Source organism: Mustela nivalis (assembly GCF_964662115.1).
Source record: "Mustela nivalis genome assembly, chromosome: 16".
In the NCBI taxonomy this organism is placed as follows: Eukaryota; Metazoa; Chordata; class Mammalia; order Carnivora; family Mustelidae; genus Mustela; species Mustela nivalis.
The window spans coordinates 22,818,158-22,840,042 of NC_139035.1; the positions used below are offsets into that span (position 1 = coordinate 22,818,158).

Here is a 21,885-nt window from a genome sequence, read left to right on the forward strand (position 1 = left end):
CTAAAGATTCAAAACCTTAGCAAACCGCAAAGAGAAATTAACATCTAAACAGATTATAATCTACCTCTTGAAAACTAAAGACAAACAATCCTAAATGTAGACAAAGAAAAATGACATGTTATTATAAAGGAACAACAATTCCAGTACTGCATATTTTTCATCAGAAATTATGAAAGCCAGAAGGAAGTGGAAAGAAATTTTTAAAGGCCCGAAAGAAAAAAACTAGCAACCCAGAATTCTACATCCAGCAAAAATATCTTTCAAGAATAAAGATAAAATAAATACACTCCCAATGAAAAAAACTTAAAAAAATTTATTGTCAACAGGTATACTCTAAAATAATTGCTAAAGGAAGTTCTTTGGATAGAAAGGAGAGGATACCAGAAGGAAAGTTGGTATATCAGAAATAAAGAGTAACAGAAACGATCAGTATCTGAGGAAGTGTAATGGGACTATTCTTCTATTGAATTGTTTATAATATATTTAAAGGTAGAAAGCAAAAACTATAACATTATAAACTCTCAAACTATATACTTGTTATATATAAACAGCATAAAGGAGGTGGAAAGGGGTAAAATACCTAAATGGTGGTAAGATATCTACATACCACTTGAATTAGTCCATATAAATTACATCTACTATGTAAAGCCAAGATGTATACTGTAATTCCTAGAATAACCAGTCAAAATGCTATACAGGCAGATATAATAAAAATATAATTAAGTAAACTAAAACAAACTATTAAAAAAGAATACTAAGTAAGAAAAATACAAAAAAAAAAAAAGAATAACACTAAAAGGAGGAAGGAAAAGCAAAGGAATGAAAAGCCGAGGTAAAAAAAAAATATTATAATAGACCTATAATCAAAATATATCAATAATGATATTAAATGTAAAATGTATAAACATACTAACTAAAATTCATATCATCAGTATGGATTTAAGAAATGACTAAACTATATGCTGTCTCAAGAAATTTACCTCAAATATAATGACATAGATAGGTTAGAAGTAAAAAGATGAAAAAAGATATATTATGCCACAGTTAAAAAAATAAAGCTGGAGTGGCTATACTGTTATCAGACAATATAGGCATCAGTGCAAAGAAAGTAACTATGGATAAAGACATTTCATAATGATGAAAGGGTCAGTTCATCAAGAAAACATACCAATCCTAAATACATGTCACCTGACAATAAAACTCCAAAATACATGAGGAAAAAAACTGACAAGGAAAGAAAGAGAGGGGACAGAGGTATATTGGAACAAATTATAGCAGAGAACTTCCCCAACATGGGAAGAAAACAAGCATTCGAGTCCAGGAGGCACAGAGAAACCCCCTCGAAATCAATAAAAATAGGTCAACACCCCAACATATAATAGTGAAACTTGCAAATCTCAGACACAAAGAGAAAAACCTGAAAGCAGCTCAGGACAAGAATTCCATTACCTACAAAGGTAGAAATAATAAGACTGGCAAAAGACCTATCCACAAAGACTTGGCAGGCCAGAAAGGACTGGCACAATACATTCAGGTGCTAAATGAGAAAAACATGCAGCCAAGAATACTTTATCCAGCAAGGCTGTCATTCTGAATAGGAGAGATTAAAAACCTTCCAGAACAAAGAGAAATTAAAAGAATTTGTGATCACAAGTCAGCCCTACAAGAAATAGTAAAGGGGATACTTTAAGTGAAGAGAGGGCCCAAAAGTAATATAGACCATAAAGTAACAAAGACAACATAAAAGAAGTGACTTAACAGGTGATACAATAGCACTAAACTCCTATCTTCCAATAATTACTCTGAATGTAAATGGGTTAAATGTCCCAATCAAAAGATACAGGGTAGGGTGCCTATGTGGCTCGGTTGGTTGGGCGACTGCCTTCGGCTCAGGTCATGATCACCAAGTCCTGGGATCGAGTCCTGCATCAGGCTCCCAGCTCCATGGGGAGTCTGCTTCTCCCTCTGATCAACCCTCTCATGCTCTCTCACTCTGTCTCTCTCTCTCTCTCTCTCTCTCTGAAATAAATAAATAAAATCTTAAAAAAAAAAAAGACACAGGGTATCAGATTGGATAAAAAAGTAAGGCCCATTCATATGCTATCTGCAAGAAATTCATTGTAGATCCAAAGATTGAAAGTGAAGAGTTGGAGAACAATTTATCATGCTAATGGTTATCAAAAAAAAAAAAAAAAAAAGCTAGGGTGGCAACACATATCAGATAAATTAGATTTAAAACCAAAGACTGTAATAAGAGATGAGGAAGGACACTATATCATAATCAAAGGGTCTATCCAACAAGAAGATCTAACAATTGTAAATATTTATGCCCCTAACATGGGAGAGGCCAATTATATATTCCAATTAATAACAAAATTAAAGAAACACATCAATAATAATACAATAATGATAGGGGACTTTAACACCTCTGTCACTGAAATGGACAGATCATCTAAACATAAGATCAACAAGGAAACAATGGCTTTGAATGACACACTGGACCAGATGGACTTAACAGGTATATTCAGCGCATTCCATCCTGAAGCAAGAGAATACACATTCATCACGAGTGCACATGGAACATTCTCCAGAATGGAAAACACAGTGGGCCTCAAGTGGTGCCAAAAGATTGGGATCATTCCCTGCATAATTTCAGACAACAATGCTTTGAAACTTGAACTCAAGCACAAGAGGAAAGTTGAAAAGAACTCAAATCCATGGAAGGTAAAAAGCATCCTACTAATAAATGAATGGGTCAACCAAGAAATTAAAGAAGAATTTAAAAATTCATAGAAAAAAATGAAAATGAAAACAACTGTTCAAAACCCTTGGAATGCAGCAAAAGGCAGTCCTATTGTACACAGTAAGCAATTCAGCCTTTCTCAAGGAACAAGAAAAGTCTCATATACACAATCTAACTTTACACGTAGAGATGGAGAAAGAGGAGCTAATAAAGCCTAAACCCAGGAGGAGAAGAGAATTAATAAAGATTAGAGCAGAAATCAATGAAACAGAATGGATGAATTCCTAGAAACATATAACTACCAAAATTGAACCAGGAAGAAATAGAAAACCTGAACAGACCCATAACTGCAAGGAAATTGAAGCAGTAACCAAAAATCTTCCAATGAATAAGAGTCCCAGGCCAGATGGCTTCCCAGGGCAATTCTACCAAACATTTAAAGAGATAATACCTATTCTTCTGATACTGTTCCAAAACTAGAAATGGAAGGAGAACTTCCAAACTCATTCTACAAGGCCAGCATTACCTTGATTCCAAAACTAGACAAAGACCCCATTAAAAAAGAGAATTAAAGATCACTATCCCTGATAAACAGATGCAAAAATTGTCAACAAGATACTAGCCAATTGAATCCAACAGTACATCAAAAGGATTATTCACCATGACCAAGTGGGATTTATTCCTGGGCTGCAAGGGTGGTTCAAAATCCACAAATCAATCAATGTGATACAGCACATTAATAAAAGAAAGGATAAGAATCAAAGGATAAGAATTATATCATCCTGTCAATAGATGCAGCAAAAGAACTTGACAAAACACAGCATCTTTTCCTGATTAAAACAAAAAACAAAAAAACCCCTCCAGAAAGTAGGGTTAGAAAGAACATATCTCAACATCATAAAGGTCATACACAAAACACCCACAGCTAATATCCTCTTCAAGGTCAGAAACATGACAGGGATATCACTCTCACCACTGTTGTTCAACATAGTACATAGTCCTAGCTTTAGCAATCAGACAACGAAAAGAAATAAAAAGCATCCAAACTGGCAAAGAAGTCAAACTTTCACTCTTGACAGATGACATGATAACTCTATTTAGAAAAACTGAAAGACTCCACAAAAAAATTTACCAGAACTGATATAAGAATTCAGCAAATTCGCAGGATAGAAAATCAACGTACAGAAATCTGTTGCATTTCTACACACCAATAATGAAGCAGTAGAAAGATAAATCAAGGAACTGATCCTATTTACAACTGCACCAAAAACTGTAAGATATCTTGCAATAAAACTAACCAAAGAGGTAAAAGATCTGTGCTCTGAAAACTACAGAACACTTAAGAAAGAAACTGAAGCCTCCCCCCAACACACACACAGAGAAACATTCCATGCTCACGAATTGGAAGAAAAAATACTGTTAAAATGTCTATGCCACCCAAAACAATCTACACACTAATGCAATCCCTATCAAAGTAACACCAGCATTTTTTCACAGAGCTGTAACAAAGAATTCTAAAATTTGTATGGAACCAGAAAAGACCTCAAATAGCCAAAGTAATGTTGAAAAAGAAAAACAAAGCTGGAGGCATCACAATTCCAGACTTCGAGCTGTATTATAAAGCTGTAATCAACAAGATAGCATGGTATTGGCACAAAAACAGACATATAGATCAATGGAACAGAATAGAGAACCCAGAAATGGACTGACAAATATATGGTCAACTCATCTTTGACAAAGCAGGAAAGAAGAGCCAATGGAAAAAAGAGTCTCTTCAACAAATGGAGCTGGCAAAACTGGACAATACAAAAGAATGAAATTGGACCACTCTCTTACACCACACACAAAAATAAATTCAAAATGGATCAAAGACTTAAATGTGAGACAGAAATCCATCAAAATCCTAGAGTAAAAACCCTAATAAACTGGAATTTCTTAAAGTTAAAATTCTGTGGTATGAAAACCACTATAAAGAGAATATAGACATGCTACAAGCAGGAGAATACATTTGAAAATCACATATCTGACAAAGCACTAGGATTCAGAAGATTTAAAGCACTCTCGAAAACTACTAGCAAGAAAACAAACAACCCAACCAAAACATGGGCAGAAGGCTTGGCCATTTCCCCAAGAAGTATGTATATGGATGGCAAGTAAGCACACATAAAGATGTTCAACAGCACTCATTAGGGAAATGCAAGTTAAAGTCACACTGTGACACTACTACATATCTATTTGAATGGCTAAAAATGAAAATTACTGATAAGACCTAGTGCTGGCAAGATAACAAACAACTAGAACAGTTTGGCCTACACTTACCACATCACTCCTCATTACCTTTAACAAAAATCTGTTATGTTGCCACAGCATACTTCTTGACTGTCAATAGCATTTACAGTAATAATGTAAACACTGAACGGTGATCTAATGGAAATGGTGGTACGACATTAGTAAGATGGGGGACCGGGGACAGAAAGGATACATTTGTGTGTGGTGGGGAAAAAGGATAAAAGAGAAGGAAACCTTCCTCTTTTCCAGAAGGGCGTAAAACTGAAAGCTCAGGAAATAACAATGTAAGCATGTTATTTACATGCCTACATTGTAAATAAGCAACAGGTAAACCCCAAAAGCAGCAGCTGGAAGAGATGAAAATGGTTGCTCTGTGAAATACAAAATGTAGAGGAAGGGGTTATGGGGCCCTCCAAGCTATGTGTATGTAAATATTAGGTTAAAAATAAAATATATCCTCGAAAGCTGTGGAAGTTTTTCCTGTTGTGTTCTCCTGATACTGTATCTCAGTACTCATTTCTAATCACCACAAAATTCCTGAAGACTGCCCAAAGCAACGAGATAGAAAAAACTGACACATCAAAGCCAGATAATGCCTTTCCTTTTTTGTGATCAAGACTCTGTTGTTTCAACTTTCATATTGGTGACTGCTGAAGAGAAAATGTAATTCATCTGTACAAGATGCTCTGATGGCACTGAAAGCAGAATTTAAAGAGCGACCTCATTCCCGTCTCCTTCACTTATGAGTTCAGTATATGAATTATATTTTCAAAAAACTCCTTCCTTCTCCTACCTCATTTTCTTCCTTCAGATCCTTTAGCTCTGGGATGGACCACGTTGGGTCTTCTTCACAGCACTTATCTTGGTTTTCCATAGAAGCGAATTCAGAATCCTTTAATGGCTCATTTAATTCAGATTTAAGGTGAGTGAAAGCTTTTTCATCATTAATATCTTGCTAGTAGATATGAAAGAAACATTATTGTATTTTCCATACTAATGCTGTTTCTAAAATCTGCATGCCTATACATTCTGGGAAGAATTTTTCACTATGGCTCATACAGATGCTACATTATTTTCTAACTTTATCCATGACCTTCCTATCCTGCTAAACTAGTTCAAGCCAACAAACACTTACGGAGCATACATTATGAAATGTGTGTAGGGTAACTCTGTGGATGTAAAGATGAATACTGAGGATTGCAGCTCTAAAGGAACTCCTGGGGCACCTGGGTTGATCAGTAGGTTAAGCCTCTGCCTTCGGCTCAGGTCATAATCCCAGAGTCCTGGGATGGAGCCCCAGAGATCGGGCTCTCTGCTCGGCAGGGAGCCTGCTTCCTCCTGCCTGCCTTTCTGCCTACTTGTAATCTCTGTCTGTCAAATAAATAAATAAAATCTTTTTAAAAAAAAACAAATAAAGGAACTCCAAATACAGCAGGAAGACACAAAATCAGATAATCACTGTACAACCTTCAGTGTAGAGCCATTGCAGAGATATGACCAAAATATTGTTGGGGAGGAAGATGTCTTAAAAAGATTCAATGAAGGAGGTAACACAAACAGGATTTATTTTTTTATTTTTTTTTAAAGATTTTATTTATTTATTTGATAGAGATCACAAGTAGGCAGAGAAGCAGGCAGAGAGAGAGGAGGAAGCAGGCTCCATGCCGAGCAGAGAGCCCAATGTGGGGCTCGATCCCAGGACCCTGGGATCATTACCTGAGCCGAAGACAGAGGCTTTAACCCACTGAGCCACCCAGGCGCCCCCACAAACAGGATTTAAAAAGAGTAGCAATGGGCGCCTGGGTGGCTCAGTGGGTTAAGCCGCTGCCTTCAGCTCAGGTCATGATCTCAGGGTCCTGGGATCGAGTCCTGCATCTGGCTCTCTGCTCAGCAGGGAGCCTGCTTCCTCCTCTCTCTCTGCCTGCCTCTCTGCCTACTTGTGATCTCTCTCTGTCAAATAAATAAAAAAAATAAATAAAAATCTTTAAAGAGAGTAGCAATTATAGGGAACGAGGTATACATAGGTAGGGATTCGGTGGGTAAGTATGTGTGTGTATGTGTATGAAGTCCATTGGATACAGGCTGGAGTGGGATACAAGAATTTTAATTCTTATCTCTTTAGCAGAAAAGATGGCCTTATTTCATTTTCAAGACTGAACTATGATTATTGGAACATATAACACAGTGATGATAAAGGTTGTATTCAAATCACTATTTAAGAATTAGGAAACATAATTGTTCCAATTAAGTTATAATGATTAAGAAAAATTCAGGCTTTAGAAAGTGTTATGGGCCAAATAAGTCTAATTAATTTTAACATTAAGTAGAAATCTAATATTCTTATCTGTTTCAAACATGCAGCACTAAACATTCATACCTATTTTTCAGAACAGGTTAATCTCCCAGTAGTCAAACTGGCCCTCCCTTTTCATCTAATAGTTAGCAAATATCTACTAAAAACATAAGATCATCTCTACAATTTTATTTTACAAGTCAGATATGTAAAACACATTTGGGCAAAATATTTTATTCAGTGAAAATAAAAAGCCTTCCTGGGCCCAAAACCCCTTTAGCACTCAATCAAACGCATTCTATATTCTTAGCCCAGTACTTGTTGTCATGAGGAATATAAGACTCAGAGGGCATGTTCATTTATTTGTTCAAAGGTCTTAAATAAGTCTTTACTTGGTGCTTCATTTTACTCCTATCTAAAACAGGGATACGAAAGTACCAACCTGGTAAAGTGATCATAAAATTAATTAGCACATGAGTATGCTTAGAACAGCCCCTCCCATGTAGTTCAAGTTCAATAAATGCTGCTAGTGGTTTTTTTTTTTTATTATTTTTATTACTCCTACTGTTGGGTGGAATAGTATGGAATAGTAATAGTGGTAATAATAATAATGTTATTACTGTGAGTGGGAGTCACTTAAAGACTTACAGAAAAAATAAGAAATAAGAACACTAGAAAAGTCTGAGATATGCAGAGAGAAGAACAGCAATTAGATTAGTGTAGGTGAAGTCACAACTGCACCAAGGCAGTAATGGAATTTAATATATGTGAGAAATTGTACAGGAGAAAACATGACTGTAGCAAAAATTTAAACCAGCAAATAATGAGAGACAAAGTACTGTTAAGATCATTGCATAAAGTTCCTGAACTTTCCTAGGTTTGGAAAGCCTCAGTTTCCTCACCTATAAAGCAAGGATGATTACAGCAACTATATCACAAGCATTCTATGAGGATTAAATTACATATTATGCTCACACTGTTTTTCATAGTGTTTGGCATATAATAAGAACTCATTAAATGTTAATAATAAGAAAGATTATAATAATTTTTGCAAAAACCTCTCACCAGGGTATATAATTCACTCTCTTTTGATTGTGGACTTATCTCTCGGTCTTCATTAAAATAGTGCTGCTGGGAAGGATAACCCAGTTCTGTCAGAACCACATCTTCTGGCCCTGAACTGGATTTAGTATATAAAGCTAAAGGGTTGAGTTCTCTGAAACCCTGGGATTTAAAAAAAAGGGTTTAATCAGTTAGAGAAAAAGTGAAAAATTTAGCACTTCATAATTTTCAAATGTGGAAATGTTGTCTTCTAAAATTTAACAGTTAAAAAATTTTCCATATTGATAATTTCTCCGAGTCACAAAAATTATTATTAACAGTGATGCAGACATCACCATAAACATCTGCAAAAGAAGAGCGCTGTCTTCTCTAAGAAGGCCTCAAAGAAATTATTTGAGGTAAGATAGAATCCTCAAATTAGTTACTTAAAAGTATTTACACTCTCATCAGCCAAAGGTGGTTTTTTGTGGTCATTTGAAAATTAAGAGACTGCTCTGCATTAAGAAGGCAGGCATCTCACAGATGTCTCTAAGATTAAAGAATACATCAAATACCTTCTTTATTAAATTATCTTACACCTTCAAATATTGAGAGTAAATAAAATATATTACAAAACACATCCAGACTGCTCTACCTTAGAAGGGACATTTTCTCGGCATACAATAGCATGGCCCTCCGTTCTCAAGACATGATGGAAATAGATGTCTTCATTTGACGATGTATCACACAGGAAAATGTTAAGGATTCCATCTACATATTCATCCACTACCCCCACTAATGGCTTCAAACCACACAACTTCTGAAACTGCAAAATAGCTCTGGATGTCCAATGTTCCTGAAATGTAATCAAGACATGAGATTCAGACAACAAATTCAAACATGAATTATAGTAACCACATACAAAAATAAATTCCTGATGAACTAGAGATTTTCATGTAAAAATAAAGCCATAAAAGTACTAGAATTACACACTGCAGGATAAAAGTCAGAGTAAAGGAAAAATTATTTAAAATGTGATTATGGAAAAAAATTTTATTTTTTTTAAGATTTTATTTATTTATTTGACAGACAGAGATCACAACTAGGCAGAAAGGCAGGCAGAAAGAGAGAGGGAAAAGCAGACTCCCCGCCGAGCAAAGAGCCCGATGTGGGGCTCGATCCCAGGATCCTGGGATCACAACCTGAGCCGAAGGCACTGAGACACCCAGGCACCCAAAACATTTATTATTTATGTGGTGAAACACTTTCATTTTCAGAAATAAGTAAGTTAAATTACTGGACTAATCCTTCCACAGAAACCACTAAAATTCTAGATAAAATATTTTCTAAATATGTCCAAAAGCATCAAAGAACTGTCAAGAGAGTAAAAGATTCTCAGGAGTGAGGGTTGCTGGGGGCAGTGGGGACAGGATAGGGTGGTGGGGATATGGGGCTGGGGAGGCTATGTGCTATGATGAGTACTGTGAAATGTGTAAACCTGGCAAGTCACAGACCTATTCCCCTGGAGATAAAAACACATTATATGTTTATTTCAAAAATTTAAAAATTAAAAAAAAAAAAAGATTCTCAGGATAGAATTAAAGGAAAAGTGTGAACTATTTGCCTTAAAAAAGGACAAGAGGGGCACCAGGGTGGCTCAGTTGGTTAAGTGACTACCTTCGGCTCAGGTCATGATCCCAGAGTCCTGGGATCAAATCCCGAGTCGGGCTCCTTGCTCGGTAGGAAGCCTGCTTCTCCCTCTCCCTGCTTTTTTTCTCTCTCTCTCAAATAAATAAATAAAATATTAAAAAAAAAAAGGAAAAGAAATAAACTAGCCTTCACAGGGATTTGCAGTTCAATTATCACCTGGATAGTAGACAAATCCTCAAGTTGTTCATTCAAATTAACATGATTCCAGACAGGGAGTATTCCTAGGTACTTTCACTTCCTGGTACTTCCACTTCCTAGCAGAAGTGAATGCAAATCTCTCTATAGAGGTAGGCAATCTTATCCTATATTATTCAAACATTCTCACAAATAATTTTTAAAAGATAATCAACAGCACATGGGCAAAGATAAAAGGCATACAAAGAAACAACTAATCACAAGTAAGAACAAGCAGAAACAATATAAGTAAACCTTCAAAAACTTTAGATAATTATAAAGCAACTAAACATACTACACTTAAAAAAAGATTAATTTGAAAGCTTTGCAGAGACCAGCAATCTATAAAAACTCATCTAGCAAAACTACAGAACAAAGAGAACTTTTAGAGAGTAAAAATATAATAACTAAAACTTAAAACCTAAAAGACTGACTCAGTAGCAGGTTAGAAAGAATTAAAGGGTAAATCAGTAAAGTGGAAGATAATTTGGGAAGAAAAAAAAAACCCAGAATGCAAATATGGAAAGAGAGAAATACATAAAATACAGAGCTTAAAAAACATGGAAGATTGAGAAAGTTTAACATACTTTTAACTGTGGTCCCAGAGAAAGAGATGCAGAAACAGAGAGAGAGGGAATATAAATATGAATAATGGGAGAAAGACAATACTAACTGAAGAGAGAGTGGCTGGGAATTTGCCAGATTTAATAAAAAGTCACAAAGTGCAGATAAAGGGAGTTCAATGAACCACAAAGCAGGATAAATAAGCATAAATCCACACATAAACATACTAAAACTGAAGACACCAGCAATAAACAGGAAAATGTTAGAAACAGTTATAGACAGGGGCGCCTGGGTGGCTCAGTGGTTTGGGCTGGGGTCATGATCTCGGGGTCGTGGGATCGAGCCCCGCATCGAGCTCTCTGCTCCGCAGGAAGCCTGCTTCTCTCTCTCTCTCTCTCTCTCTCTCTCTCCCTGCCTCTCTGCCTACTTGTGATCTCTGTCTGTCAAATAAATAAATAAAATCTTTAAAAAAAAAAAAAAAGAAAGAAACAGATAGACAAAAAGGACACTGCCTTCAAAAGACTATCCACCACCCTGACAGCTGACTTCTCCAATAAGGTAAGGGAGACCAGAAGCCATTGTCATGATATCTTCAGTGCACTAAACATATTACCTGCCAACCTAAAATTGTAGTGAATGTATCTGCCAAAAATAAGAGCAAAACTTTGTGTCTAGGTACACATGACTTAGTCTGCCATCAGCAAACCCTCGCAAGATGAAATCTTAAAGGATATAGTTCAAATAAAAGGAAAATGTTCTCAAGGGGTTTGGGCGGCAAGAATAAAGAGCTAAGAAGTTGAGAAACACATGACTAAATCTAGATGAACACCATTTTATGTGGTCCATTTCTTGAGGGTTTTTTTTTTAAAGATTTTATTTATTTGACAGACAGAAATCACAAGTAGGCAGAGAGGCAGGCAGAGAGAGAGAGGAAGAAGCAGGCTTCCCGCTGAGCAGAGAGCCTGATGCGAGGCTCAATCCCAGGACCCTTGGATCATGACCTGAGCCGAAGGCGGAGGCTTTAACCCACTGAACCACCCAGGCGCCCCTCTTGAGGGGTTTAAAACAATAATCAGACAACAAAAATAGATCAGAAGAGGAGGTTAAAGAAAGTGTTCTAATGTCTTTGGATCGCTATTTACAACATGTGTTTTATTTCCCAGAGTAATCCCTAAAATAATATAGTGTGTCAGCAGAATGATTAAAAAACTTTTCAAAATAATGCATGCAAGGTGACAGAAAGAACAGATAAGACTGTGATGTTCCACTCAGGCCACTGGAGTTTACTGCCTGCAGTTTAGTAGCTGTCTAAGGATATGGGCAGACAGCAGTCACTGATCTTGAAACAGCCATCCTGTGGCTCCCTCCCTTCAAGTATTTCTCCTATAACTCCTAGCTTTCTGCCAGTCCAAATAATGTCCTCTAACTCTTCAAGCCAGCAAGGCTACAGACTGGGGGACTGACCCCAGCATAGAAGCTGAAAATTTCCTGATCTTACCACCTACAGCTTGACACCCAAGGGTAGGTCTCTGCTTTTCCGCCTGCTTTGGATTTTGCCTATGGGAGTATTAGTCCCACCATGCTACTCTGTTGTTACTCTGCCATTACCAAACACATTAACTATTTTTGAAACCAGAAAAAAAGATTAAAAAGTTGAGATTCATTCGTTTAGTTGATGACCTTTATTAAGCACCTACCATGATGCAACCATTGAACCAGGCACTAGAGACAAGGCCCCTCATCTCAGAAGCTTACACCATGTATGTGAACAAATAATTGCAATAATACCAGATAGAGTGTTATAAAGATAAAAAAAAAAAAACTGCAATGAACGACTAAAGTAGGAGCGTGTACTTTAAATTGGCTGGTCAAGGAAGTCCTTCTAGGGAAATAACATTTGCGCTTAAATCTGAGTGACAAAAACGGGCCAAGCATGAGAACGCTTTGAACAAGCTATTCCAAGGAACAGAGTGAGCAAAAGCCTTAAGGTCAGAATCACTTCAGGAAGGAAAAAAGAAAACAAAAAGAGACAGGAAAATGGAAGCCATCTGGCTAATGTGACAGTAATGAACACTGGCTCCAAGTGGGCCAAATTTAGCCCTGAGCTCCTGATGGAAGAAAGAAACCAAGGCTAAAATGCACCCTAAAACACAATCCTGAATACTTATTTGCACAAAAACTGTAACTGCATACATGATTTACATACTTAAAAATCAGAACAGAGGGGTGCCTGGGTGGCTCAGTGGGTTAAGCCTCTGTCTTCAGCTCAGGTCATGATCCCAGGGTCCTGGGATCAAGTCCCACATCAGGCTCTCTGCTCAGCAGGGAGCCTGCTCCCCCCCCCACCCCGCCTGCCTCTCTGTCTACTTATGATCTCTGTCAAATAAATAAATGAAGTCTTATAAAAAAATTTTTAAAAAATCAGAACAGATTGAATGTCTAACAATAAAGGGACAGTTAATCTATGATATAAATTTACCTAACAGATTAATACAAATCTATTAAAACTGATAACTATGGTAACATAATAATTTATGCTAAAATAATGCTGAGTTAAGAATATAAAATAATATTAGTTTTATGTAATCCTGACAACCCTACAAAAACTGACCCCCAACACTCAATAAATTAAACTGAAAGAAACACACATCAAAGTTATAAATTGAATGTGTTTGAAAAGTAGAATAATAAGTAATGTTTTCTTTATTTTTCTTTCTTCTGTACTGTGGTTTTCAGATAAAAATTTTTTTAAAGATTTTATTTATTTATTTATTTGACAGAGAGAGAGAGAACAGGAGAGGGAACACAAGCAAGGGGACTGGGAGAGTGAAAAGCAGGCTCCCCACTGAGCAAGGCGCCTGATGCAGGCCCAGATCCGAAGACCTGGGATCATGATCTGAGCCAAAGGCAGATGCTTAATGACTGTGCCACCTAGGCGCCCCTCAAGATAATTTTTTGAAGTAATAACACGTGTAGTATATAAGCAACTGGTAACTTAAGATTAAACAAACAAATGGAGTGTAGTAAGTATGTATGGCATATATAGTTAAGAGTTCTGGGGTGACTGAGTGGCTCAATAGGTCAATCATCCGTCCTTGGCTCAGGTCAGGATCCCATGATCCCCGAGGAGGGAGCCTGCTTCTCCCTCTCCATATGCCTGCCGCTCCCACTGCTCATGCGCACTCTCTCTCTCAAATAAAATCTTAAAAAAAAGGTGGGGGGGGGCGCCTGGGTGGCTCAGTGGGTTAAGCCTCTGCCTTTGGCTCAGGTCATGATCTCAGGGTCCCGGGATTGAGCCCCACATCAGGCTCTCTGCTCAGCAGGGGGCCTGCTTCCCCCCCCTCTTTGCCTACTTGTGATCTCTGTCTCTGTCAAATAAATAAATAAAATATTTTTAAAAAGATAAAAGAGTTCTGAGGGAAAAACACAAAGTTAGGTGCATGATATTGATAACTACATAAAAAAGTATTATCTACATGGATGAAAATTCCTCTTGCTTCATCCCCTCCAGTCATCTCACACAACTATGTTATTAAAGAATCCTTTAAAAAACAGATAACTGAGTATAGCGGTTTCCTAGGTAGGTCCTCTAGTTGCTCCCCAGCATCTGAAGGACAATGTCCAGACTCCTGAACACAGACACACATCCCCACTCAGGGTGTGTTTCTCTCACATCACTTGCCATCCACCAGCTCCTCTGCTGCCATGTAAGCAAACTGAGCCACTTATCATTTCTCAAATTTGAGGTATTTTATGTTACCCTCCCTTTGGCTGGAACGTCTTTCTTTTCTTGTCTAGTCTTCCTTTGAAATTCTACTCCACACCACCTCGACTGGAGGGTCATCCCTGACTACCCTCGAGAGAGAAGCGCATTCCTCCTTCTGCAGCCCTAGCGTACCCTATAAACAGCTCTACAGCAAATACGACACAGCACCCTGATTTCTATTTCCACGTCTACCTTCCAGAGTATCTACAGTGACTTCTCACTGTAGGGCTCATTCCATGTTTTATTTCTGTATCCTGAGATCCTAGAACTGCTCGCAACATCAAATGTTTGCTGATTAAATGGGGAACAAACATACCTCTACTGGTCTCACCCAAGCCAAAGAACAAGGGATAGCCTGAGCTGGAAGCTTTGTGTAGCAGCACCTGTAAGAGAAAAGCAAATACACGAATTACTGAATCATATTTTTAAATACATTTCACAGAATCTCTAACCCATTCTTGATTTTAGCTATTCACACCACTTCAGAGTATTTTATTCATGCATTTTTAAGATAATGTCTTACACTTCAAAGCAATCTAAGAAATAAAATTTTAAAACATAATCTCTGAAAGTCGTGCAATTAAAATATAGGTAGAAACAAACCAACCTTCATGCTATATAAATATGACCCAAAAAATAATTTTCTTAATAAGAGACTGGAATTTAGTCTCATGGTCCGTTCAGATTCACAGTCATGTGAAAGAAGACATAAGATATTATAATCCCCCTGTGAAACTAAGGAACTGCATGCCAAGGCCATCTGCACTAAGAACAGAGAGGGATGGAAAGGAGGGAAGAATAGAATGAGGAAGGCAAGAGAAAAGGAAGAGTGATCCTAACTCCACGTGGCTTCAGCACAAGGATTCAAACCTTAAGAATAATTTAATAAGATTTGTTAACTCACTTGAGAAATCTCAGGGAGGACTTCTGAACAGTTCCTATATTTCCAAAGTCTGGGTAGAATACTTCAACTTCCTGCTTCCCAAGGACTCGATGGATAATGACACGATACCACCACTTATCCTCAGAAATCCTTACACAACAGAGATGTCCTGGTTGGATGAAATACTCTGGCATGGCGTACCGATCAGAAACCAGCTGATTAGAGTAGCAGCGCCTACAGAATTCCATAATACAGGGAATCACACAGAGGAAGAAAAGACCAAGATCATTTTTACTGATGTATCAAGAGCAAGTAAGTCTTGGCAGAAAGGAAAAGAATCCCTCCGATTTCTGATTTGTCAATGCTTATTAATACTAATTAATTTTATTTTCCTCTTTCTTATCCAAATCCCTTCTCTTCATCAATAAACTTCTTCAAATAAAAAGAAGCTCATACTCTCTGAACAAAATGTAACCCAACTCCAGCTCTTCCCTAGTATTCCAGTTTCACCTTCGGTCACTGTCCACCCAACCTCACACAGTTGTGACTTCACGTCCCTACTTGTTGCTCCCAGAGCACAATGCTACTCCCGTCGTTAATGCCAACACTGGCCTTGGTGCCAGTGACTGTCTGCACATACCCACTCACACCTCCTTGACTGGCAAATTCTTACTTGTTTTTTAAGCAGAGCTCAAGCACCTCCTTTGTGAAACTCTCTTCTACCTGCCCAGGCAGAGTTACCACCTCATGCAATGCCCCACACATCCCCTATGTTCCCAGACAATCGTGGTGCTGACAAAGGCAAAGACCATGTCTGTCTTCTCCTCATACTCCTCATGCCTCAACATCCCAAGCACACAGCAGATTTGGTATTAACAATAACAGCCGCCAACTTTTGAGCCAGACTCCATCCTAAGTACTTTAATCTTCACAGCTCTGTGAGGCAGGTACTATTACTATCCCTACTTTAGAGATAAGGAGACTAGGACCTAGAGAGTTAAAGTAACTTCAAGGTCACAGAGCCAGCAAGTGTGCTTTAAAACATACTAAATCTTATAGGTATACTGAAATGGAATATATGATAATATTTGTACTGAGTGATTATTATGTGACTTACATAATGCCAGGTGTTCTTGGTAAGAGGGCAGTGAAGTATATAATGTGCTAAAATGGACTGCTCTTGGAGAGGTATATAATAAATTATTCTTACATGTGACAACAATGCAAAAATGATACTGTTGTTCCTGAATAAATCTAAAGCAATCGGAAATGTACGTATTTTACATGATTTTTACTAAGAAAGGGCATCATTTTCAGCAGAGAAAAGAGATTAATTTAGAATAACAGTTCTCCAAAACCCTGAGACCCTGATGCCCTTTCAACAAGTCCATAAAATAAAGACTATTTTAATATTTCTGTATTATTGTGAAAATAGCAATTTGCCTTTTTCACTGTGTTAGTATTTGCAGTGATGGTATAAAAAGCAAGGTGCCTTAGCCAAATCAAGGCAACAGCACCAACTTTACTAGCTGTCATTTACATGTCACTGCCACGCACTCATGATAAAAGAAAAAAAGAAACCAATATCACTTAAGAATGTTCTTGATAAATAAAAATGAAGTTTTATTAAATCTCAACCACTGAGTGACCAGCTTTTCAATGTTCTATGTGACAAAAGTGGAAGTACTATACACAGAAATCACTTCTCAAGTTGTCTTACAGAAAAGCACTTATACATTTGAGTTGTGAATTGAACTAGCTACTCTTTTTGTGCAATATTTTACTTGGAAAATGAACTAGCCATTGCAAGGAACACCATTTTTGCTTGAAAGGACCATTATCAAACTTTGTTTATTCAGACTTAGGCATTTGACACATATTTTCTCAAAAAAATGAGATGAGCCTGTCACTTCAAGGAAAACACTGAGAATATTTGTCATCACTGATAAAATTTAAGGCTTTCAAGTGAAAATTAGGATTTTGGAAATGTTGCGTCTACCACCAAAAGCTCAAAAGCTCCCTAATACTTATCTGATGAGATCAGTGATGATATTAATAAATGTGGAAGATCTACATAACTCAGCAAACCAGTATTTTCCAAATTACCAATGCATGGTGTTTTAAAATTATTAATAGGGGTAAAAGATCCTTTCAGGGCCAGCTGTATTGAGTCCACACTTAGAAGGGTCTTATGTTAAAAAAAAAAAAAAAAGAAGAAGGGCCTTATGCTTGCTTTAATGTTCTGCCATTGTCCCGAAATTCTTAATGATTTTTAAACTTGGCACCTTGCATTTTAATTCTGTGCTGGAGCCTGCAATTGCATAACCAATCCTGGATTCATTCAAGGTGCAAAGACCAATGGACTTAACACAGTAGACTGTGAAAAGTTCAAATTCCACATTGCAACTAATCTTTAAAGAACTACCACTTGCCAGATTTTGGAATGTTCACAAATTTTCTGAAAATATCAAAGGTATCTATATTAAATTTTCTGAAAACATCAAAAATTTTCACAATTTTTCTGAAAAGCTATTAAAATACTCCTTTTCCCAACTATGCATCTGTGTGAGGCCAGATGTTTTCCCATACATCAACCAAAACAATGTACCTCAAGAGATTAAAGACAAAAGCAGATATTAAAATCAAACTTTCTTCTATTAAGACAGATATTAAAGAGATCTACAAAAATGTAGAAAAATGGCAATATTCTGATTTCTGGAAAAGTTATTTTTCATAGAACTATGTTATTCATATTTACACAAATGGACAACATTATTTTTAGACAAAAAATATGTAAATGTTAGTTTTAATTTCTAAGATAAATATCAATTAACAGAAGTTCTCGAGTCCTTAATTTTTAACCACCCTAAAACCAAAATATTGAGAACTTCTGATTTAGAATGAGATACATGAAAAATACACTGAAAACAACGGACTCCTACCGCATCTCAATCATCATGTCTTCAAGTAACTCTGATGAATCCCTGCTATAGATTCGGATGTAGAATTGACTTGGAGAGATGATATACTCCACAAAGACCCCCACAAGGGTACTGGTATCTAATGGCGGCAGTCTACATAGTTGCTTGTCCCGTACAGCGTCTGGTGGGATATCATGATTTGCCATCTCCAGGTTGAGCTGTGACTTAACTTCTACTTGCTACAAGTTAAAAAAGAAAAGAAACTGCTCTAAAAATTTAAGTGGCATTTCAAACTGTGACATTTCTCAAAGTATTTGTCATGAGTCTTTATCAGAATCACCAGGGGAATTATAAAAATGAAGCCTCTTAAGGCATTAGCCAGGACAGACTGAAACAGAGCACCTGGAAGTGGGGCCTCCGATTATGCACTCATAAATTCCCTAGGTGGAAGCCTGGGGGGCTCAGTGGATTAAGCATCTGCCTTTAGTTCAGGACATGATCCCAGCGTTCTGGGATGGAGCACCACATCAGCAAGAAGCCTGCTTCTCCCTCTCCCTCTGCTAGCCACTCCCCCTGCTTGTGCTTTTTATCAAATAAATAAATAAAATCTTTAAAAAAAAATTCCCTAGGTGATCCTTACTACATTAATATATGAAAACTACTGCCTTATGATATTAAAAGTATGTTATACAGTTGCCCCATACAAAACTGCAAATATGTACTTAAAATATTCAGGCTGAGGCAACATAGACTGTCATCTTACCCAGCCCTACCAACAAAGGCAACTTTAAAGAATGCTAAATTTCACACTAGTCTTCCAACCAAAAATAGGGTTTCTTAAACACTCTTATTCTAAAATATGTTATTTTCCTTTAGGCCTTTCTCTTGTTCTCTAGAAAATATGCAGTACTCTTTCCAAACAAAATGTTTTCCTTTCATGAAAGAAGCCAGGTATAGATGGTAGAAGAAAAGAAGAGTAAGCAATTAATTCCTTAACAATAAATAACAGAAGAGGAGAACACAAAAAAGGAGAATTGTGCGGGCATATAATGAAAAAGAAAAAAGGAAAAGCACCCTATAACTGAGGACAGGGGCAGCAGCCACTGCAGCAGCTGAGACATACAGCAAAAACAAAGCTCCTCGATTCTTCCTTCTGAAGCCCTCAAGGGTTTTCCAGCCCACATTTTAAAAAACATGGACTGAGCACTGGCTGTAACCTCTTGAGAAAACTGGCAAATCATTAAAGCCATCTGAAAACTTTAAAATGAGACCTGAATGAAATTAGTCATACAAAGACTGAAAATCAGAAAAAATGCCGTTTAAGGTGACTTCAGACCAGATCTTTGCTCTAAGAAATCATCTATCAAGAAATAAATATTTTTATAATATATTTATAAAATAAATATTTTCTAAAATAGAACTTTGGTTTAAAGAAAAATTCATTCAGTTCATAATGCTGAATCTCCAGTATACAAAGTCGTTAAATCTTACCAACTGTAAAGGCTTTACCACCAGATTAGGCTTCTTGCAAATCTTCTGTTCTGGCTCCTCATGGCTTTTAGGACAATCCCATGCAGTCTCCTTGACAGCAGTAGTAGACAGTGAATTTCTAGGGGGACTGGAGACATAAGCTTTGACTTCTATTTTCTTATCTGATTGAACTAAACATGAATTTCTGACTGATGAAACGTCTCCATCTGAAATAATCAACAGAGCAGATTGTGGATAGCTACTATAACAATCTGTATAACTGTTACCAAGTACATTCTATGGGCCAGGCACTGGACAAATAATGATAAATGAAGAGACATGAACCTGTCATTGCAGAACGTTCATTACGGAGAGATAAAAGTTCCAGAAGGGAACAAATCTTAAATTATTTATGTTGGCAGGGACAGAGTAAGTCTGGCAAGGTAACTTTGACTAAAGGTTTTATTTTTCAATATCCTGATTTCAATTTATTTTTTGTTCAACTTTAGCAGTGAATGCGCATTGTTGCTTAATATACAATGTATGTGACTACTTAATATTCCATAACACAGAGCCTTAATTTTTAGGGAATTACCAAATCAATCATATTATTTTGTTCAAATTACATATGCATGATGATTGTAAGCGGTTGACACATTAAAACAGACTTCAAATAGACCTAAAACTATAGTGACTCCAAAGAAAAACGAATAAAAGTGCACAAAGATGTAGGTATCTACATTTGTATCTTTTATAATGATAAAAAAATACATTCTACATGCCTGTGAATAGGAAACTGATTGAATGAATACAGTCACATAAAAGAATTACATGTAGTTAAAAAGGATGAAATAAACTTATTTATGCTAGTATAGAACAATATCCATAATATATGAAGTATAAAAAGCAAGAACTTATACATTTATATAATACTGTTTTATGCAAGAAAATTATACATATGATAAATAACTATGTTATATATAAAAAGTCCAAAAAGGACCCATTAAAAAAAATTACTAGTTACCACTCTACATTGCTAGAATTCTTTAAATAAGTAAATGTTGCTTTTATAAGTTTTCCAAAAATCTAGCTAAGCTTACATACATGTTGAAAAAATCTGGAAGACTATGTAAAAACTCTTAACAGCATTTTGGGGGGAAGTAAAATAATGGTAATTATTCACTTCCAACTTTACACTCACCTGTGATAATTTATAAAATGAACATGAGTTATTTTAATAATCAGGAAAATCAGCAAAGTTACACTAATATTTTGGACAAAAAATTGCTACACATCAAAATCATTTTTAAAAGCTTATAAAAGTAGGGGCGCCTGGGTGGCTCAGTGGGTTAAGCCGCTACCTTCGGCTCAGGTCATGATCTCAGGGTCCTGGGATCGAGTCCCATATCGGGCTCTCTGCTCAGCAGGGAGCCTGCTTCCCTCTCTTTCTCTCTGCCTGCCTCTCTACCTACTTGTGATCTCTCTCTGTCAAATAAATAAATAAAATCTTAAAAAAAAATAAAATAAAATAAAAGCTTATAAAAGTATAAGTACAATTGACCCCTGAATAATGCAGGGGTTAAAGACATCAAGCCCCCATTCATCAAAAATCTGCATATAATATTTGACTCCCCCAAAACTTTATAATAATAGTCTACTACTGACCAGAAGCCTTACTGTAATATAAACAGTTGATTAACATATATTTTGTATGTCATATGTTATATACTGTATTTTTTTTTTAAAGATTTTATTTATTTATTTTTCAGAGGGAGAGCGAGCACAGGCAGACAGAGTGGAAGGCAGAGTCAGAGGGAGAAGCAGACTCCCCGTGGAGCAAGGAGCCCGATGTGGGACTCGATCCCAGGATGCTGGGATCATGACCTGAGCCGAAGGCAGCTGCTTAACCAACTGAGCCACCCAGGCGTCCCTATATACTGTATTCTTATAAAACTAAAGAAAAATTCTTAAAAAAAGCAAGGAAGAGAAACTACATTTACAGTACTGTACTGATTTTACCAAAAATAATAC

General features: G+C 36.7%; 1 protein-coding gene across 1 annotated transcript in view; it reads right to left on the reverse strand.

The window, feature by feature from the left end:
• Positions 1-21,885, reverse strand: part of TDRD5 (tudor domain containing 5) — an 89,821-nt gene that overhangs the window by 15,143 nt on the left and 52,793 nt on the right. Inside the window, 7 exon segments of the mRNA XM_082704087.1 lie at positions 5,826-5,987; positions 8,391-8,549; positions 9,022-9,222; positions 14,897-14,963; positions 15,485-15,697; positions 18,406-18,623; positions 19,876-20,081. Coding sequence (XP_082560213.1) covers positions 5,826-5,987; positions 8,391-8,549; positions 9,022-9,222; positions 14,897-14,963; positions 15,485-15,697; positions 18,406-18,623; positions 19,876-20,081 — 1,226 coding nt within the window.